The sequence below is a fragment of the Aspergillus campestris genome, assembly GCF_002847485.1.
Source record: "Aspergillus campestris IBT 28561 chromosome Unknown P168scaffold_8, whole genome shotgun sequence".
NCBI lineage: Eukaryota > Fungi > Ascomycota > Eurotiomycetes > Eurotiales > Aspergillaceae > Aspergillus > Aspergillus campestris.
In genome coordinates this window covers 87772-104034 of record NW_020194343.1, presented here as the reverse complement: position 1 = coordinate 104034, position 16263 = coordinate 87772, and the positions used below count along the sequence as shown (strand labels likewise).

At 54.6% G+C, this 16263-nt stretch overlaps 4 protein-coding genes across 4 annotated transcripts; all 4 read left to right on the top strand.

Moving 5' to 3' along the window:
• The first annotated feature begins 236 nt into the window (after nt 1–236).
• Nucleotides 237–4188, top strand: P168DRAFT_270803 (glutamate dehydrogenase (NAD(+))). The gene is made up of 4 exons (XM_024835227.1): nt 237–830; nt 897–3730; nt 3784–3884; nt 3938–4188. The coding sequence occupies exons 1-4, from the start codon at nt 518–520 to the stop codon at nt 3969–3971; spliced, it is 3282 nt and encodes a 1093-aa protein (XP_024691519.1). The 5' UTR covers nt 237–517; the 3' UTR covers nt 3972–4188.
• An 865-nt stretch (nt 4189–5053) lies between these two features.
• On the top strand, nt 5054–6350 carry P168DRAFT_311501 (putative alkaline lipase; the record flags this gene model as incomplete). Its single annotated transcript, XM_024839507.1, has 6 exons — nt 5054–5144; nt 5223–5350; nt 5418–5481; nt 5557–5927; nt 6005–6049; nt 6101–6350. 6 exons carry the CDS (start codon nt 5054–5056, stop codon nt 6257–6259), a joined length of 858 nt encoding a protein of 285 aa, XP_024691518.1. The 3' UTR covers nt 6260–6350.
• A 179-nt stretch (nt 6351–6529) lies between these two features.
• Nucleotides 6530–7593, top strand: P168DRAFT_305307 (mitochondrial 37S ribosomal protein bS18m). The gene is made up of 3 exons (XM_024838921.1): nt 6530–6767; nt 6840–7090; nt 7205–7593. The coding sequence occupies exons 1-3, from the start codon at nt 6620–6622 to the stop codon at nt 7409–7411; spliced, it is 606 nt and encodes a 201-aa protein (XP_024691517.1). The 5' UTR covers nt 6530–6619; the 3' UTR covers nt 7412–7593.
• A 302-nt stretch (nt 7594–7895) lies between these two features.
• On the top strand, nt 7896–16200 carry P168DRAFT_311499 (WD40 repeat-like protein; the record flags this gene model as incomplete). Its single annotated transcript, XM_024839506.1, has 11 exons — nt 7896–8009; nt 8074–9780; nt 10409–11758; nt 11833–12235; nt 12297–13373; nt 13432–13593; nt 13684–13688; nt 14242–14455; nt 14569–14843; nt 14905–15013; nt 15072–16200. The coding sequence occupies 11 exons, from the start codon at nt 7896–7898 to the stop codon at nt 15749–15751; spliced, it is 6096 nt and encodes a 2031-aa protein (XP_024691516.1). The 3' UTR covers nt 15752–16200.
• Between the last annotated feature and the right edge of the window lie 63 nt (nt 16201–16263).

Genomic DNA, 16263 nt, shown 5'->3' with positions numbered 1-16263 from the left:
TGGTTGAGCCATGGATATCCACGATATCTACCCATTTTCTAATCCATTCTCTTGAGTTCAATCTCCTCACATTGAAGCTTCCTTGCCTGGTAGCACAGCACTCTATTGATCGATCCCTTTGGTTCATGACGTGTCGCCGTCTGCATGGATCCTCGTTAACTCTTATCTTTCTACCTTGATCTCTCACCTGAATTCTTTCTCACAATTCCCTTCAACTCTCATCTCTGGTAAGTAGCTTTAGAGACACTCTTATCATTATCATCATTGTGGACTTCAACGACAGATGTCTGGAAACTGTCGTTGCCTGATCCCCCAGGAACAGACCAATGAATTCCCCAGGCATCTCCGCCACTCCCCCTGGTTCCCTCTTGCCACGACCCGGAAAACTTGGGAAACACAAACTTTCTTCCCTTCAAATTTCCTCGACTGACCTCATCCTAGATCCTGATAGCCACTTTCCTGCTCGTTTCCTTTCTCTCTCTTCGTTACCTAGCGAGATTTCTGCTTCGTTCCCATCATGGTCAACCCCACATATTCCTCCCCGCTCGCCGATGGGCATCTGAATGGGAATAATACCCTCCCCGTTCGCCCCGGCCCCAAGCTGTATGGTAGCAATGATGGCGCTCAATCTGGCTCCGGCACGCCCATCGGCTTTCAGCGTCATCCTCACAACAAGATCCTCGATAATGTAGCGGGTCCGTGTGCGCGTCAACCCTCTCCGCAACCCACGCACCTGGGCATCGGCGGCGGCCAGCACCGCCTCCTCTCCCAAGAGGATCCGGGCTATATCGCCGCCAAGTTCGAGGGCAAAGAGAAGCAGATGGACCAGGGTAAGCCTCTTTTCGATTATCATATTCATTGATTTCCGCTAAGTTATCTTTTTTTTTTTTTTACAGTCATGGACCAGCTGGAAAGCAAAGGCTTCCTGCCCAGTGAATTCGTCCTCAGTGAAACCGAGTGGTTCTACAACCAACTCGGCATCGACGATACCTATTTCCAGACCGAGTCCGTCGACGCCATCGTCACCCAGATCCTGTCCTTGTACGCCGCCAAGGTGGCCGCCTATGCTCGGGATGATAAAAAGCTCGAGATCCGTCTCGACAAGGAGGCCGAGGATCATGCCGTCTACATCGATACCAGCAAGCCCGGTGTCACCACCGTCGATGGTCCCCGCTACGAGCAGCGCATCGACAAGAAATACATCAACAACTCCACCCCGAGCAATAGCTACCGTGTCGAGACCTTCCGCTCGCCGACTTCCATCCCCGGTGATGATGGTCAGCAGCTCCGTTGCTATTTCGTCTACAAGTGCCAGTTCGTGAAGCCCGACGCCGGGCCCAACGAGACGGACATCAACCTCGTCGGCGAGAAGAGGTTCTTGCAGAAGGCCACCGAGAACACCAAGGCCGTCTACCAGGAGATCATCAGCGCCGCCGTCTCCCGGTCGGGCCCCGTGATCGAGATGTTCGAGATCGAGAAGAGCCGCGAGAAGCGCCTGGTGATCGCCTACCGTCAAGGCTCCGCCATGGGCCTGTTCAGCGCGCTGTCCGACCTGTACCATTATTACCGCCTGACCAGCTCGCGGAAATACCTGGAGAACTTCTCCAACGGCATCACCGTCATCTCGCTCTATCTCCGCCCCTCCACGGATGCGGGAGTGACCGCCAAATTCCCGCCGATCGAGGCCGCCATCCACCAGATCATCAAGGAGGTCTCTCTGCTCTACTGTATCCCCCAGAACCGCTTCCAGCACCACTTTGCCGTGGGCCGCCTCAGTCTGCAGGAGACCATCTACGCCCACTGCACCTGGGTGTTCGTCCAGCAGTTCTTGAACCGCCTGGGTTCCGAGTACATCTCCCTGACCGACCTGCTGGACTCAAACAACAGCGCCCACGCCGAACTGCTGTCCAAGATCAAGAAGCGTCTGCGCACCGAGACCTTCACCTCCGACTACATCTGGGAGATCGTCAACAAGTACCCCGAGCTCATCCACAAGCTCTACCTGGATTTCGCCAACACCCACTACGTGCAGACGCGCGGCCCAGCCGAGGATGACTTCCTCCCGACCCTCAGCTATCTGCGGCTGCAGGTCGACGAGGTCCTGGACGACGCCAAGCTCAAGCATCTCATCTCGAGCACCACCGCCAACGAGCACGACGAGATGGTCATGAGCGCCTTCCGCGTGTTCAACGCCTCCATCCGCAAGACCAACTTCTTCACCCCGACCAAGGTGGCCCTGAGCTTCCGCCTCAACCCCGACTTCCTCCCCGAGCACGAGTACCCCCAGCCGCTCTACGGCATGTTCCTGGTCATCAGCTCCGAGTTCCGTGGCTTCCACCTGCGCTTCCGCGATATCGCGCGCGGTGGCATCCGCATCGTCAAGAGCCGCAACAAGGAGGCCTACAGCATCAACGCCCGCTCGCTGTTCGACGAGAACTACAACCTGGCCAACACCCAGCAGCGCAAGAACAAGGACATCCCCGAGGGTGGCGCCAAGGGTGTCATCCTGCTGGACGTGAACCACCAGGATAAGGCCGCGGTGGCGTTTGAGAAGTACATTGACAGCATCATGGATCTGCTGCTGCCCCCGGTCAGCCCGGGCATCAAGGATCCCATCGTTGATCTGCACGGCCAGGACGAGATCCTCTTCATGGGCCCCGACGAGAACACTGCCGAGCTGGTCGACTGGGCCACGGAGCATGCCCGGAACCGCGGCGCGCCCTGGTGGAAGTCCTTCTTCACCGGCAAGAGCCCCAAGCTGGGCGGCATCCCCCACGACACCTACGGCATGACGACCCTGTCCGTCCGCCAGTACGTGCTGGGGATCTACCGCAAGCTGAATATCGACCCCTCGACGGTCCGGAAGCTCCAGACGGGCGGTCCGGACGGCGACTTGGGGTCGAACGAGATCCTGCTGTCCAACGAGAAATACACCGCCATCGTCGATGGGTCCGGCGTCCTGGTCGACCCGCAGGGACTCGATCACCCGGAGCTGGTGCGCCTCGCCAAGAAGCGCGTCACCATCTCCGAATACGACGTGTCGAAGCTGTCCCCCGAGGGCTATCGGGTGCTGGTGGACGAGAGCAACATCAAGCTGCCCAGCGGCGAGCTGGTCCACAACGGCATGATCTTCCGCAACACGTTCCACCTGCGCAGCGACCAGCCGTACGACGTGTTTGTGCCCTGCGGTGGCCGTCCGGAGTCCATCGATCTGTCGACCGTGAACCGACTGATCAAGGACGGCAAGTGCGTCATCCCGCACATGGTCGAAGGCGCCAACCTGTTCATCACGCAGGACGCCAAGCTCCGGCTCGAGCAGGCCGGCTGTGTTCTGTTCAAGGACGCCTCGGCCAACAAGGGCGGTGTGACGTCGTCTTCTCTGGAGGTCCTGGCGTCTCTGTCCTTTGACGACGAGGAGTTCGTCGAGAACATGTGTGTCCGCGACGATGGCACTGTGCCGACCTTCTACCGCCAGTACGTCCAGCAAGTGCAGGAGACCATCAAGCAGAATGCCACGCTGGAGTTCGAAGCCATCTGGCGGGAACAGCAGGAGACCGGTCTGATGCGCAGCGTGCTGAGCGACAAGCTCAGCGTGGCCATCACCAAGCTGGACGAGGAGCTGCAGAACACGGAGCTGTGGGACAATGTGGAGCTGCGCCGCTCGACGCTCGGCAGCGCCCTTCCCAAGCTGCTCTTGGACAAGATCGGCCTCGATGTTATTTTGGAACGGGTGAGTCTATACTATACTGGTTTCTGTGCGAATCCAATACTAACGTGCATTAGGTTCCGGAGAACTACCTGCGTGCCATCTTCGGCAGCTACCTTGCCAGCCGCTTCGTGTATGAATACGGCAGCAGCCCCAGCCAATTCTCCTTCTTTGATTTGTAAGTTTACACTACCAGTCACCTCAAGTGCAGCCTTCTAACCGGTATCACAGCATGACCAAGCGACTTGCCCAGGCCCAGGCATAGTGGGATAGACTGCCTCGGTTTATGATACCTCATCCTCCATGTTTCTGCTAGTTTTCTTTTTGGCCTGTTCCAGATCTTGCATTTCCTGGGTTTCTTTATACATCACTGCACATATGGTCGGCTGACCGGTGTTTTACGGATATTGATGATGATTGATGTCCATTGCATAGGATACAATAAAAGTGTCGCATAATGATTCATCTAATATACATTTTCTGTCTTACCTATATCATACTGCTAACTATATCATGTTGGGTTGTAAATTCGGACGGAGACGATGTCAAGGAAGTCTTGCTTGGAAATTATGTGGTGGATTGATCAGCCACCCTCGGCTGCAGTATAAAACCAAGTAATCATGTAGATCTACCGAAATGAGACCGGCATCGGCAGATAGATGAATGAATTGATCCATCCATCCAATCAACCTGCCTAAATTATCCTTGACGGCTGAATGACCAGGTATATTGATGTTAAGCCGAGGTTGTCTGTATACAGCCATGAAGACTTGGCACGTCAACTTCGGCTTCAGTTTCTTCTTGTCATCAATCAATCTTCCGCCAATACTTCCTTACTTTATTCAATTTGAATATATTACCCCGTGGGGTAGGTCTAATCCGGGGATGAATAACACATAGTCACCTACAACCCACCTATCTCACTATATTGCCGTGCGGGGGATGTGGCTTGCCTTTCTTTCCTCTCCCTGATCTAATTATCCCTCGAATACCATGGCCATTTCGGAATCACACTGCAAGCCATGTCTTGGTTAGAAAGCTAGATACCACGCTGGATGTCACCGGGGCGGGTCTGGATGAGGAACTTGGCGTTGGAAGAGCCATTTTGTTGCTGTTGAATGACGGTTTGAGCCGAGGATGGTGAGAGATGGATGTGGGATAGATGCTGTGGGTGGGGATGGGGATGGGGATGGGGATGGAGTGTATATATAGGTAGAGATATGGAGATATGGATATAGATATATGAAGAACGTCCAGATAGACAGATCCATCTGCACCTGCACTTCGGCTAGCTACTCTTCTATAACCGCCAGTGAAGACGTCTGGATATCAACCTAGCTGTTCAAGATGCGTTTGACTGCTGTGCTGCTTGGTTGCTCGCTGTGGGTGTCGACTGTGTTTGGCGCGCCCGCTGCGCTGGAGGAGAGGGCTGATCTTGGTTTGTTTACCTTTGTCGTACTTGGATGGAGCTGACAGAATTATATACCCAAAATGGTATCGCTGACTGACTGTATAGAACCCGCTGCGTTTGATGACCTCCACCGCGCGGCCCAGCTCTCGTCGGCTGCGTACTCTGGATGTATTGGGAAGGCGTTTGATGTCAAGATCACGAAGAAGATTGATCATCTTTTGACTGGTACTCAGGTATATCCACCTTCTACTTGCCGACCACCATGGAAGAGTGAGTGACATTGGGCTAATGATAATATAGGGCTATGTGGGATACTCGACGGAGCGGAAGACGATTGCGGTTGTTATGAAGGGGTCGACTACGAGTGAGGCCCATTTACTTCTATACCTCCATTGTGATATCCGGGTTGGAATGACTGACAGTGGTTGAATAATGGTAGTCGTCGACATCCTCAACGACATCGACACCACACCACTCACCCCCCGCCTCTCAGGAATCTCCTTCCCATCCGGCGTCAAAATCATGGCCGGCGTCTACAGACCCTGGTCCGCCGTGCACGACGAGATCATCGCCGAAGTCAGGGCCCTGATCGCGCAGCACCCGGACTACACCCTCGAGTCGACGGGCCACTCGCTCGGCGGGGCGCTGACCTACATGTCGTATATCGCCCTGGCGCAGAACTTTCCGGAGAAAGATATCCACAGTAATGCGCTCGCTGCGTTTCCCATTGGAAACCAGGAGTTTGCGGATTTCGGGGACGCGCAGCATGGGACGCTGTTCAGGGGGAATAATATCAATGATGGGGTGCCGGTATGTTTTTTTCTTCTTATTCCTTGCCTTTGTACCTGTGCCCACCACTGGGTAGAACGGTCTGCTGATGAGAATAGAATATGTATATCACTATTCCATGGCATTTCAAGCACTATGGAGTTGTAAGTTCTGCTTTCTTGAGGAAGGGACTGCTTGGTTCTAACACGGCAAAGGAATACTACAGCGCCGGGCTCAGGGTCACTACCCGTCGGTGCAATGGTCAACGCGACTTGCAGTGCTCTGCTGGGAATGGTGTCATTGCTGTGACTCCAGGACATTTCCAGAATTTTGGAGTTGGGCTTGGGTTGGCTGGGTGTGGATTGCTTAGTTGATTGTGGATTTGGATGGGTTTGTTGAGAATACTGGAGGATGCCGGGTCGAAGGTCATTGTGGTCGATTGAGGGATTGGAGATGCAATCATTGATTCAGATATTCAGTATTGAACAAGCCATGCATTAGGATACTTGATACTGTCCATGTACAAAGGAGGGAGTAGATGGAGAGCCAGACAGTGAAGGCGGAGATGCGGTCTTGGCGCCGAATCGGCACGAAAAGAAATCCGCCTCAACTCCGTCCTGCTTTCGCCTTTAACCTACCGATACAACCAACCCACTTCCTCCACCCTCACCCTTTCCTTTCTTTCTTTGTCGCCAAGAAGAAATTCCTGGTACTCGGAAAGTACTCCTTTCACAATGGCCCTCCACCTCTCGTCGTGGTCGCCCTTACAAGCCGTCGGAGCGGCCATGAGATCCGTCTCAGCCTCCGCCTGTCGGTACAACTCCACCGCGGCGTTCAACGGAGCTGCGCCCGAGCAAGCTGGCAATGTATACCAGAGTCAGAGTATGTGGACATTGAATAACATTTGCGGCTTCTCATAATTTCTTGGATTATACTGACCAGTGGATCGATTAGAGCCGCGGACCTACCGAGAGCCCCGAACCTACCGCAAACGAATGCCCAACCGCGAGAAATTCATCATGGACCAGAAGGCGCAGGGAGAGAGTCGGGCGTTGGAGAAATACCAGACGCGCGAGTGGAAAACCGGCGATGTCTATGCGCCCCGAGACCTTAGTACGACTGAGATGAGGAAGTGGAGAGAGCGCAAGTTTCCGTCTAAGGATGCGTTTGATGCGCTGGATATCAATCCTTTGGATCTTTACAAGGTATGGATTGCTGTGTGCTTCTTCAGCCTTGTCTTGTCCTTCTTTGTTTTCTCTTCGTTCTTTACTTTTTACTCGAAATACCGTGGTCGATGATAGTCGCTAATCCGCCTCCAGAATTTCGCCATCATGTCCGAATACGTGACCAACATGGGCCGCATCAAGCACAGCAACACCACTGGACTGCGTCCGGTCAACCAGCGCAGGCTGTCCAAGGCCATCCGACGGGCAGTCGGTCTGGGACTCATGCCTAGCGTTCACCGACACCCGGAGATTCTGGCCATGGAACTCCGGAGCCGCCTGGAAGCCGGCGGTGGGTTTTAAGTAGTTGTCAATATCTATCATAAAAGGGGCCGGAATTCAGCGAGATTTCTTCTTGTCTCGCCTTGAGCTTTGTTTCTTTCCGGAGAATGATGTCGGACCGTGTACTTTTTTGTTTATTGCGATTTCGACCATAGTGTTAAGATATACCGCGGAAATGTTGACTGTATATTATCTATCCTGACGAACTACCCACTACTCCTAAATAACTACAAACTAGGCAGTAAAGGTCATGTAGTCGGCCAAGTCAAGTATTGTTGAAACACTAGACAGGCACTGATCGCCGGGTCTTCCCCCGTCCCCACCACTCTTAATAAAAGGTACGTCAACCTTCCCCCTCAATTGTCCGCCTGGATAATCAACACTCTTCCCTGTCTGTCCGATCTGTCTTCAACCTCCCTCCTCTTTAATTCGTGTCAACTTCCCGGCTGGTACCGTCATGTCGATCACAAACGGTTAGCCTTCACTCTCCTTCTCTCCCCACTAGATGTCCGTTAACGCTTTCCAGAGTCCATCTGGGCTGCCAGCCCCTCCACCACCCGCGGCCAGCCCACCCAGCTCTCCTCCGATTCTAAAGGCGAACGTCTCGCCTACGCGGTATGTTTCTCAATTCAACAGAGACACCAACCATTGAAAAAGCTCGCTAACACACAAGAATACCCCAGGCCAACAAATCCATCTTCCTCCGCTCGATCGACGACCCCGCCGTCGCCCGCCAATACACCGAACACAAAGCCCCCACAACCGTCGCCCGCTTCGCCCCCTCAGGCTTCTATGTCGCCAGCGCCGACGCCACGGGGATAGTCCGCGTGTGGGACTGCGTCGGCGACGGCATCACCAAGGGTGAATACAGCATCGTCAACGGCCGCATCAACGACCTCGCATGGGACGGCGACTCCCAGCGCATCATCGCTGTCGGCGACGGCAAGCAGCGCTACGGTCACTGTATCTCGTGGGATAGCGGCAACACCGTCGGCGAGATCTACGGCCATACCCAGCAGATTAACTCCGTCTCGATCCGTCAGCAGCGCCCGCTGCGCGCTGCGGCTGCTGGGGATGATAAGAATCTTGTGTTCTACCATGGCGCACCGTTTAAGTTTAACTCGGGTATTCGTGATAAGCATACCAACTATATCTATGGGGTTGGGTTTGGCCCTGATGGGTCGACGCTTGTTAGTGTTGGTGCGGACCGGAAGATCTGGCTTTATGATGGCAAGACGGGCGAGACGAAGGGCCAGATTGGGGAGAATGAGCACAAGGGCAGTATTCTGGGCGTGTCGTGGTGTCGCGACTCGCGCAAGTTCGTCACTGCCAGTGCGGACCGGACTGTCAAGATCTGGGACGTGGAGGCCGGCAAGGCCTCGCAGACCTGGCATATCGGCGGAGAAGGCAGCACGAATGTGCGCGACCAGCAGGTCGGCGTGGTGTGGCCGCCCGGCCGCAGCGACAACCTGCTGATTAGTCTGTCGCTGAGCGGCGACCTGAACTACCTGGTGGAGGGGACGCCCGAGCCGCGACAGGTCGTGCAGGGCCATCAGAAGAACATCACCTCGATGACCCGGTCCAAGCCCGACGGCGGCGACGAAACCCTGTGGACTGGCAGCTTTGACGGCCGCGTCTGCAGCTGGGACGTGTCCAAGGGGTCGGCCGACGAGGTCGACGGCGATAGCCATCCGTCGTACATTGCCGGCCTGACCCCTACCCCGGAGGGGACTGGCCGAATCTACAGTGTCGCCTGGGACGACACCCTCCGGTCGGTGGACGTCGGGGCCAAGACATACACCGGCAGCGCTTCCAAGCTGTCGGGGCAACCCAAGGGCATCGCCGCCGGCAACACGACGGTGGTAGTCGGCTCCGCCGAGAACGTCGAGATCTACCAGGACGGGCAGAAGACGGGCGAATACAAACCGCAGACCACGGTCACGACCGTCGCGGCGCATGGAGACACCGCCGCCGTGGGAGGCGAGGACGCGACGGTCCAGATCTGCAGCATCTCGGCTTCCAGCCTGACCCCCAAGACCGACATCAAGTGTTCGCGCAACCCCATCTCGGCGTTGGCGTTCTCGCCCGATGGCTCCCTGCTGGCAGTGGGCGACTCCCGCGGACGCGTCCTCGTGTACAAGGTGGCCGATGGCAGTCTGGTCACGGACCGCTGGACGGCGCACACCTCCCGGATTACCTCCATCGCGTGGAACGACGATGGCACTCACGTTGTGAGCGGTGCCCTCGACACGAACATTTTTGTGTGGAGCCTGGCTAGCCCGGGTGACTGGCTGCAGGTATCCAACGCCCACAAGGAGGGCGTCAACGGCGTGGCGTGGATTCAGGGAGGGTCGAAGATCGCTTCTGCTGGTGCGGATGCGGCGGTCAAGGTGTGGAAGGTGGAAGGGTTGAAATGATTGCTATATACTTAGCCTGTTAGTTTCGAGTATCTTCTCTCTTTCTTATAGACAATACGACTCGTCAGACCAATAAACCACATACAGGTTTCTATCCACTAACTAGTGACACTTATAGCATATGCAACCCCTGTCAACCGGTGCGTGCGGAGAATGTCGTGGCAATAACAGCCAAGTTCCTCACCCTCCCAGTCTTCCCCACTCCACAACTCCAACTCAACTCCACAAGTGATCGACAAAGAAAGTCTAGCTGGTTTCCTGCTACCTACTATGTCACCGCAGATTCTGATTTCCTCCACCATGACTTTTGCAACTCGTTTGGGAGATCTCGCTTGATTTAGGAGATGAGAAAGCAGTGATGTCTGCGTCTGGGGACTCGTCGAGCAGTTCCCGTCGCTATGTGCGCCCGAAGAAGGTATGTTGTTGGCAATCGCTGAGCTGAGCTGTTTGGGAGCTTGCGTTCCCCGATGGATGGGGGCGCGCTCCCCCTCATTCTCGTGACCTCTTTTGAAGCCAAATCCTTCGACTCTTTCACAAAAGAGGATGGAGATAGATGATGGATCTCATCTATATTAGAGTAATATACTGACGGTTGTCGCAGTTGCGCCAAGCGACCTTCGTCTTACCCAGAACCGGACAGCGCCTAAAAGGCCTCATAAACCTACGCAGCTCGACCGCTGCCTCAAGCCAGAGCGGCAGCAATGAAGAGCGCCGTGGGTTACTATCGGGGGTGGTCCGGGGCCGCCACGAAAGGTGGAAGTCGCGTATACGGGGGAAGATTCTATACTGGGGTTACTCGGTGCGGGATTTCGTCGCGTCGGAGCAGGGCATCGGGGTGCTGAAATGCAGTCTGGCCTATCTCCTCGGGTCCCTGGCGACCTTTGTGCCGCTGCTGTCAGCGGCACTGGGAAACCAGGATGGGAAACATGTTGTCGCGACCGTTACGGTGTATTTCCACCCCGCGAGGTCGCAGGGCAGTATGTATAAGGCTTTGATTTGTGCCTTTCTGGCCTTTCTCTACGCGGCGTTTGTTTCCCTTACGAGTATGTGTGTCTCTATGTTCTTTCAGGATACGCTGAATCTGCTTCCGGTCGGCCATGCTGTTGTTTTGATTGTGTTCTGCGGCGGCGGCCTGGGGTTTATCGGATGGACGAAGCAGAGACTGGGAGACCCGCTCGTCAACGTCGCGTGCTCGCTCGCGTCGCTGTCGACCATCACGGTGCTGACCAAGGAAGGCGCCGTGCAGAGCGGGGACCTGTCCCTGGCAAAGATATTACAAGTCCTGAAGATGGTCAGCATGGGCGTCACCGCCACCATGGCCGTGTCGTTTCTGATCTTCCCTATTTCGGCGCGCAAACAGCTGCGCTCGAATCTCACTACTACTACCGAAACGCTGGCGACTATGCTCGCGCTGATCACGCAGAGCTTCCTCAGCGGCTCCGAGGAGGAGCTTCAGACGGAAGAGTTCACCAGCCTCGCCGCGCGCCATAAGAAAGCGTATAATCAGCTGGACAAGCTCATCAAGGAAGCTAAATTGGAACACTATGTCGCTGGCACGGAGAGGGAGTATCGGTTGGAGAAGAAACTTGTCCGCTGGGTTCAGGATATCACGCACAACATGGGTGGCCTGCGCAGTGCTGCCCTCTTGCAGTTTCAACTGCTGAATCAGACGAAGCTTACCGAGGCGTCTCGGACAAGCGGTCAACTGATCCCGGTGGATGGGAATAGCGTGAGTGTGCTGCCGAGTCCGTTTTCATTAGATGATGACCGGCCGCTGCTGGAGCCGATTGATGAAAGGCCTGAAGAGGAGGAGGTCGAGGGGAGGTCGGGCTCCAGCAGAGGCAGTCCCGGTTTCACTACGATGCATAGTTATGTCGAGCCGGAGACCGACCAGGGCCTTCTTCCGGCTGATATATTTGCCCTGTTCATTGACCATTTGGGGCCTTCTATGGTAAGCATAGATCACCCCTTACCCACAAGAAATGAGAACATTGGTCTCTAGTGATAGATATTAACTGTAATCAGCGCTCACTGGCTTTTACCTTGAAAGAGATCTTCAGGGAAATCCCGTTTCAACATGCACCTGACCGCGGCGTCTCTATTAATACTCGATTTCGCACTAGTCTGGACCGCGCGCTTGAACTCTACCAGAATGCCCGAGAAGAGGCACTGGAGACTATCTATCGGCAGAAGGATGTTTTGAAGATCAAGACACTCGAGGTAGAAGCTGATCTCGAGGAGGTCTCCGCCAGTTGCGGGCACTTCAGTTTCTCTCTGCTGGAGTTTGGAAAGCAGCTGAAGGAGTTGCTGGCTATCCTAGACGAATTACAACTTGAGGGAGAGGAGAGGCCTAACGGGCGGTCTTGGAACTGGCTGAAATTCTGGCGTCGGGGAGAGAGTGAACCCAGGAGTGACACTATGGATGCGGGTAGGTTGAAACCTTTTAGTATTTCTCTGATCGAGAGGCTTGTGATGCTAACTGCTCCTAGAACAGCCAGCCGTTGAAGCTGACATTGCCAGAGGCGGCTCTCGTCCCCGATTAGACGTCCTCAGCCCCCGAGAGACGCAGAACAGACTTTCCGATCTTGCTGCATCTGCCGGGAAGTCCGGCAAAGGAAGAATCGGCTATCGCATCTGGAAGTCTCTTGAGTTCTTCCGGCGTGACGACACGAAATTTGCGATCAAAGTCGGCACGGGAGCCGCCCTTTTTGCGGTCCCTTCGTTTATCAACTCTACCCGGCCGTTTTATTCACACTGGCGAGGCGAGTGGGGCCTATTGTCCTACATGCTGGTCTGTTCGATGACAATCGGAGCATCGAATACGACGGGGTACTCCCGTTTCCTCGGTACCTGCCTGGGGGCGCTCTGCGCCATCCTGGCATGGCTCGTGACGGACGGCAACGTCTTTGGACTCGCCTTCTTGGGTCTGCTCATGGCTACTTGGACGTCATACCTCATCCTCATAAAGGGACAAGGCCCGATGGGCCGATTCATCATGCTCACTTACAATCTGTCCGTCTTGTATGCCTACTTGCTTACCCAGAAGAACGGCAACAACGACCAGGACGAGGGCGGCGAATCCCCGGTCATCACCGAGATCGCTCTCCATCGCGTGGCCGCCGTTCTCTCCGGCTGCATCTGGGGCATTATCATCACGCGGGTGATCTGGCCCATCAGCGCGCGAGATAGGCTCAAGGATGGGCTGAGCCTGCTGTGGTTGCGCATGAGTCTGATCTGGAAACGCGGCCCGCTCTCGACGATGGAAGACACGTCTGAGCCGGCGGGCTTCATGAACGCCCGCGAGAAGCTGGAGATCGAGCGGTTTCTGTCGCGGCTGGAGGCTCTTCAGGCGTCTGCGTCGTCGGAGTTCGAGCTGCGCAGTGCGTTCCCTGATGATGCGTATGGTAATATCCTCCGTCGTACGAGGAGCATGGTCGACTTGTTTCTCGCTATTAACCTCGAGCTGGTTAAGAATATTACGGCGTCGGAAGGGGAGCTTGCTATTCTTCAGTACACGGTGAAGGAACGACGGCAGTTGTCGTCGCGCATTAGTCACTTGTTGTCTGGTGAGTGGCCTTTTTTCTCTCTACATCCCTTCTAGCTGACTGACTTATTTTATTACAGTCATGGCTTCGTCGATGAAGCTTGAATACCCTCTGAGCGACGTTCTCCCCAGTGTGGAGCATGCCAGGGATCGTCTTCTGGCACGGTTGTTTCGTTATCGCAAGGATCGGACAGCGTCTCGTCTGTCTACGGATGAGGACTACGCCTTGCTGTATGCGTATAGTACGTCTTCCCTCTTTCTTTCGTTTTTCTTTGTTTCTATAATTTTAGATCCAAAGTCGAGACGAAGTCCCACACACTAACTCTGCATAGTTCTTGTTACTGGCCAACTGTCGATAGAGATTGAGGAAATTATGGGCGAAATTGGTCGACTGTTTGGAGTGCTGAATGAGGACGTGGTGCAGTTGTATTACTAGTATAAGAGAGATAGTACCAATTATAAAATGAGATAAATAAATACAAATAAAATAAGACATCCGCAGTATCTCGTACGTCCTATAGATCATTCCTTTATATAATTTCGCCGGTGGTTGTCAACAATATCAACAGAGAAGGGTTTCATGGGGCAGTTGGATCATCTCACGCTCCTCCGACTTCCTCTCTCTCTTTCCCGCACTTCACAACCTCACCTCCTCCGCCCATCCTTCCCCATCAATTCTCCCCTCCTTTCCCATCAGGAACCTCATCCTGACCCCCTTCGGTCCATTCTTCTTTGTTTCCAGTCCCTCTTTCATCCATCATTCTTTGTCCATGAGGGTCTGAATCCCCCTCGTTTCCCCCATCCCCCTCCCGCCCTCCCCCCTCCTCTCTCCCTCCTCGGCTTTGCGCAGCCTTGTCGCGCTCCTGCTGTGACCTCTCGCAACCATGCAGATTGATCCGGCTGCCCTGAGTCGGAATGACTCCGGGTCCGCCACGATCGCTTCCTCCAAACCGACGGCCCCCAATGCCTCCGCGACCCAGAAGTCTACCAAGGCTCTCATCTCCGTCCCGCGACTGGACCTCGAACCCATTTACACGGAGCTCAAGGCCGCAATCGGCGACAGCTGGGCCGAGTACAAGGAAGCCACCACCCTCTTTCTCCTCGGTACGTCTTGTCTGTATAGTTTTACTGCTATGTTCGCGACTGTATCTTGATGCTCTATTTTTATTTGCTATTGTTCCGGCAAAAATAAAAGCTGATGGTTTCACTCCTGATAGGGCAATTAAATCAAAACGAGCTGGCCTCGCGCGTCGACCATATCATTTGCGCCGACCAGAAGACCGAACACCTTCATAATAACTTCATCTGCGCGATCATCGGTAACCTTACGAGAGACCTTCCGGATCATGGAGTCGCCAGCTGGGTGTCCGCCAACGATAAACCGTCGGTCGTGTCCAAGCCGACGTCGGGAGATGCCGCGGAGCAGAGGCTGAAGACGGAGGTGATGCAGCTGCCTCCGCGGGACCGTCGACGGATTAAATCAATTCCTGAGGTATGGTGCACCGGATGGGAGAGGAGAAATGTTGAGATGCTGACGGTGTGGTTTCAATTAGCGCGACCCGAGCGACACGGCCTTGAATGAACTGGAGGAATACCAACGGGCGAAGCAGATCAAGCTGCCGAGCCAAGTCCCAGCGAGTGCAGGCGGCCTGAACAAGACGAGTAGGTTTCCCACCGACCCGACCCATCAACGCACATCACTGATCGCCGTTGCTGGCAGACTGGGAATTGGAGATTCGAAAACGCTATGCGCAACCCTTGGCTTCGGAAACCGGCGAGTTTCCAGACGCCGAATCCATCTACGCGCGCATGACACCCATCTGCTACGAGGAGTCGGTAGTAAGCGGGGCCGGCTTTCCCTGCGCCGAAGTCATGGCGATTGCCACGGAGACCTTCGTGAAGGAAGTGCTATCGGTTGTCTTCTCTCGAACAAGGTCCAACGGCCCCTCGGGCACCATCAACGGCATGATGATGCGGAAATACCGACAACAACTCGAGCAAGAAGAGCTATCGTTTACGCGCGGGGAGATCGTCAAAGACGGCGCTACCGGCTTGCTTCCCGTAGAAGCCAAGGAGGCCAGCGTCCGAAAACCCCTGGGGGTTCGCGATCTCCGACTGGCGCTGGAGATTGGAAGCGGTGTCCTCAGCCATATGCCCCTGATCGTGGACCAGATCATGGGCGGATACCTCGAGGACGAACTGGAGACGGATCGACAGGACCGGGGGGATGAGCCCACGGTGGATATCAACAACAACAACCGCGCCGATTCGAGACCGAACAACCACCATTCGGATGAGATGGACGTGGATGATTCGGAAGAGGACTGGGAGGGGGGCACGATGGCTGATCGCGATCAGTTAGGGTCGTTACTTGACGAGTGCCTTTCTATTGCTTCGTGACCTTTCTTCCTCCTTTTTCTTTCTCTCTCTTTCTTTCTTTTTTGTTTCTCTCTTCAACACCATTATTCCCCTCGGTTTGTTTTTATTTTGTGCGCCTCTTCCTCCCTCTCTCCCTCCCTCTCTCCCTCCCTCCCTCCCTTTTTCCTTTACCTTACATCTATCCTGTTCAGGGACCAAACGAAAGACTGCCAGCATTTCCAGTCTGGTGTGCGCGGGGATATAGCCATCTATGGCTTGGGTTTCTTTCTTCCCTCCTTTCATTTTTTCCTGCAAAAAGGCGTCTCGGGAGTAATAGCGGACAGACAGAATTGGGTTGGTTGGATTGCCGTCATTGAAGATGGCATATTGACTTGACTGGGCTTGGCTTGGCTTGTATATTGCATATGGCAGGGTGTTAACTTATTATTGAAAGTGTGATACTTCCTTTCTCATCTTTGTCTTTATTTTACGGTCTTTGGATTGGATCAATTTATATATATACATATATACATCACCCTTGTGCTTGTATGGGG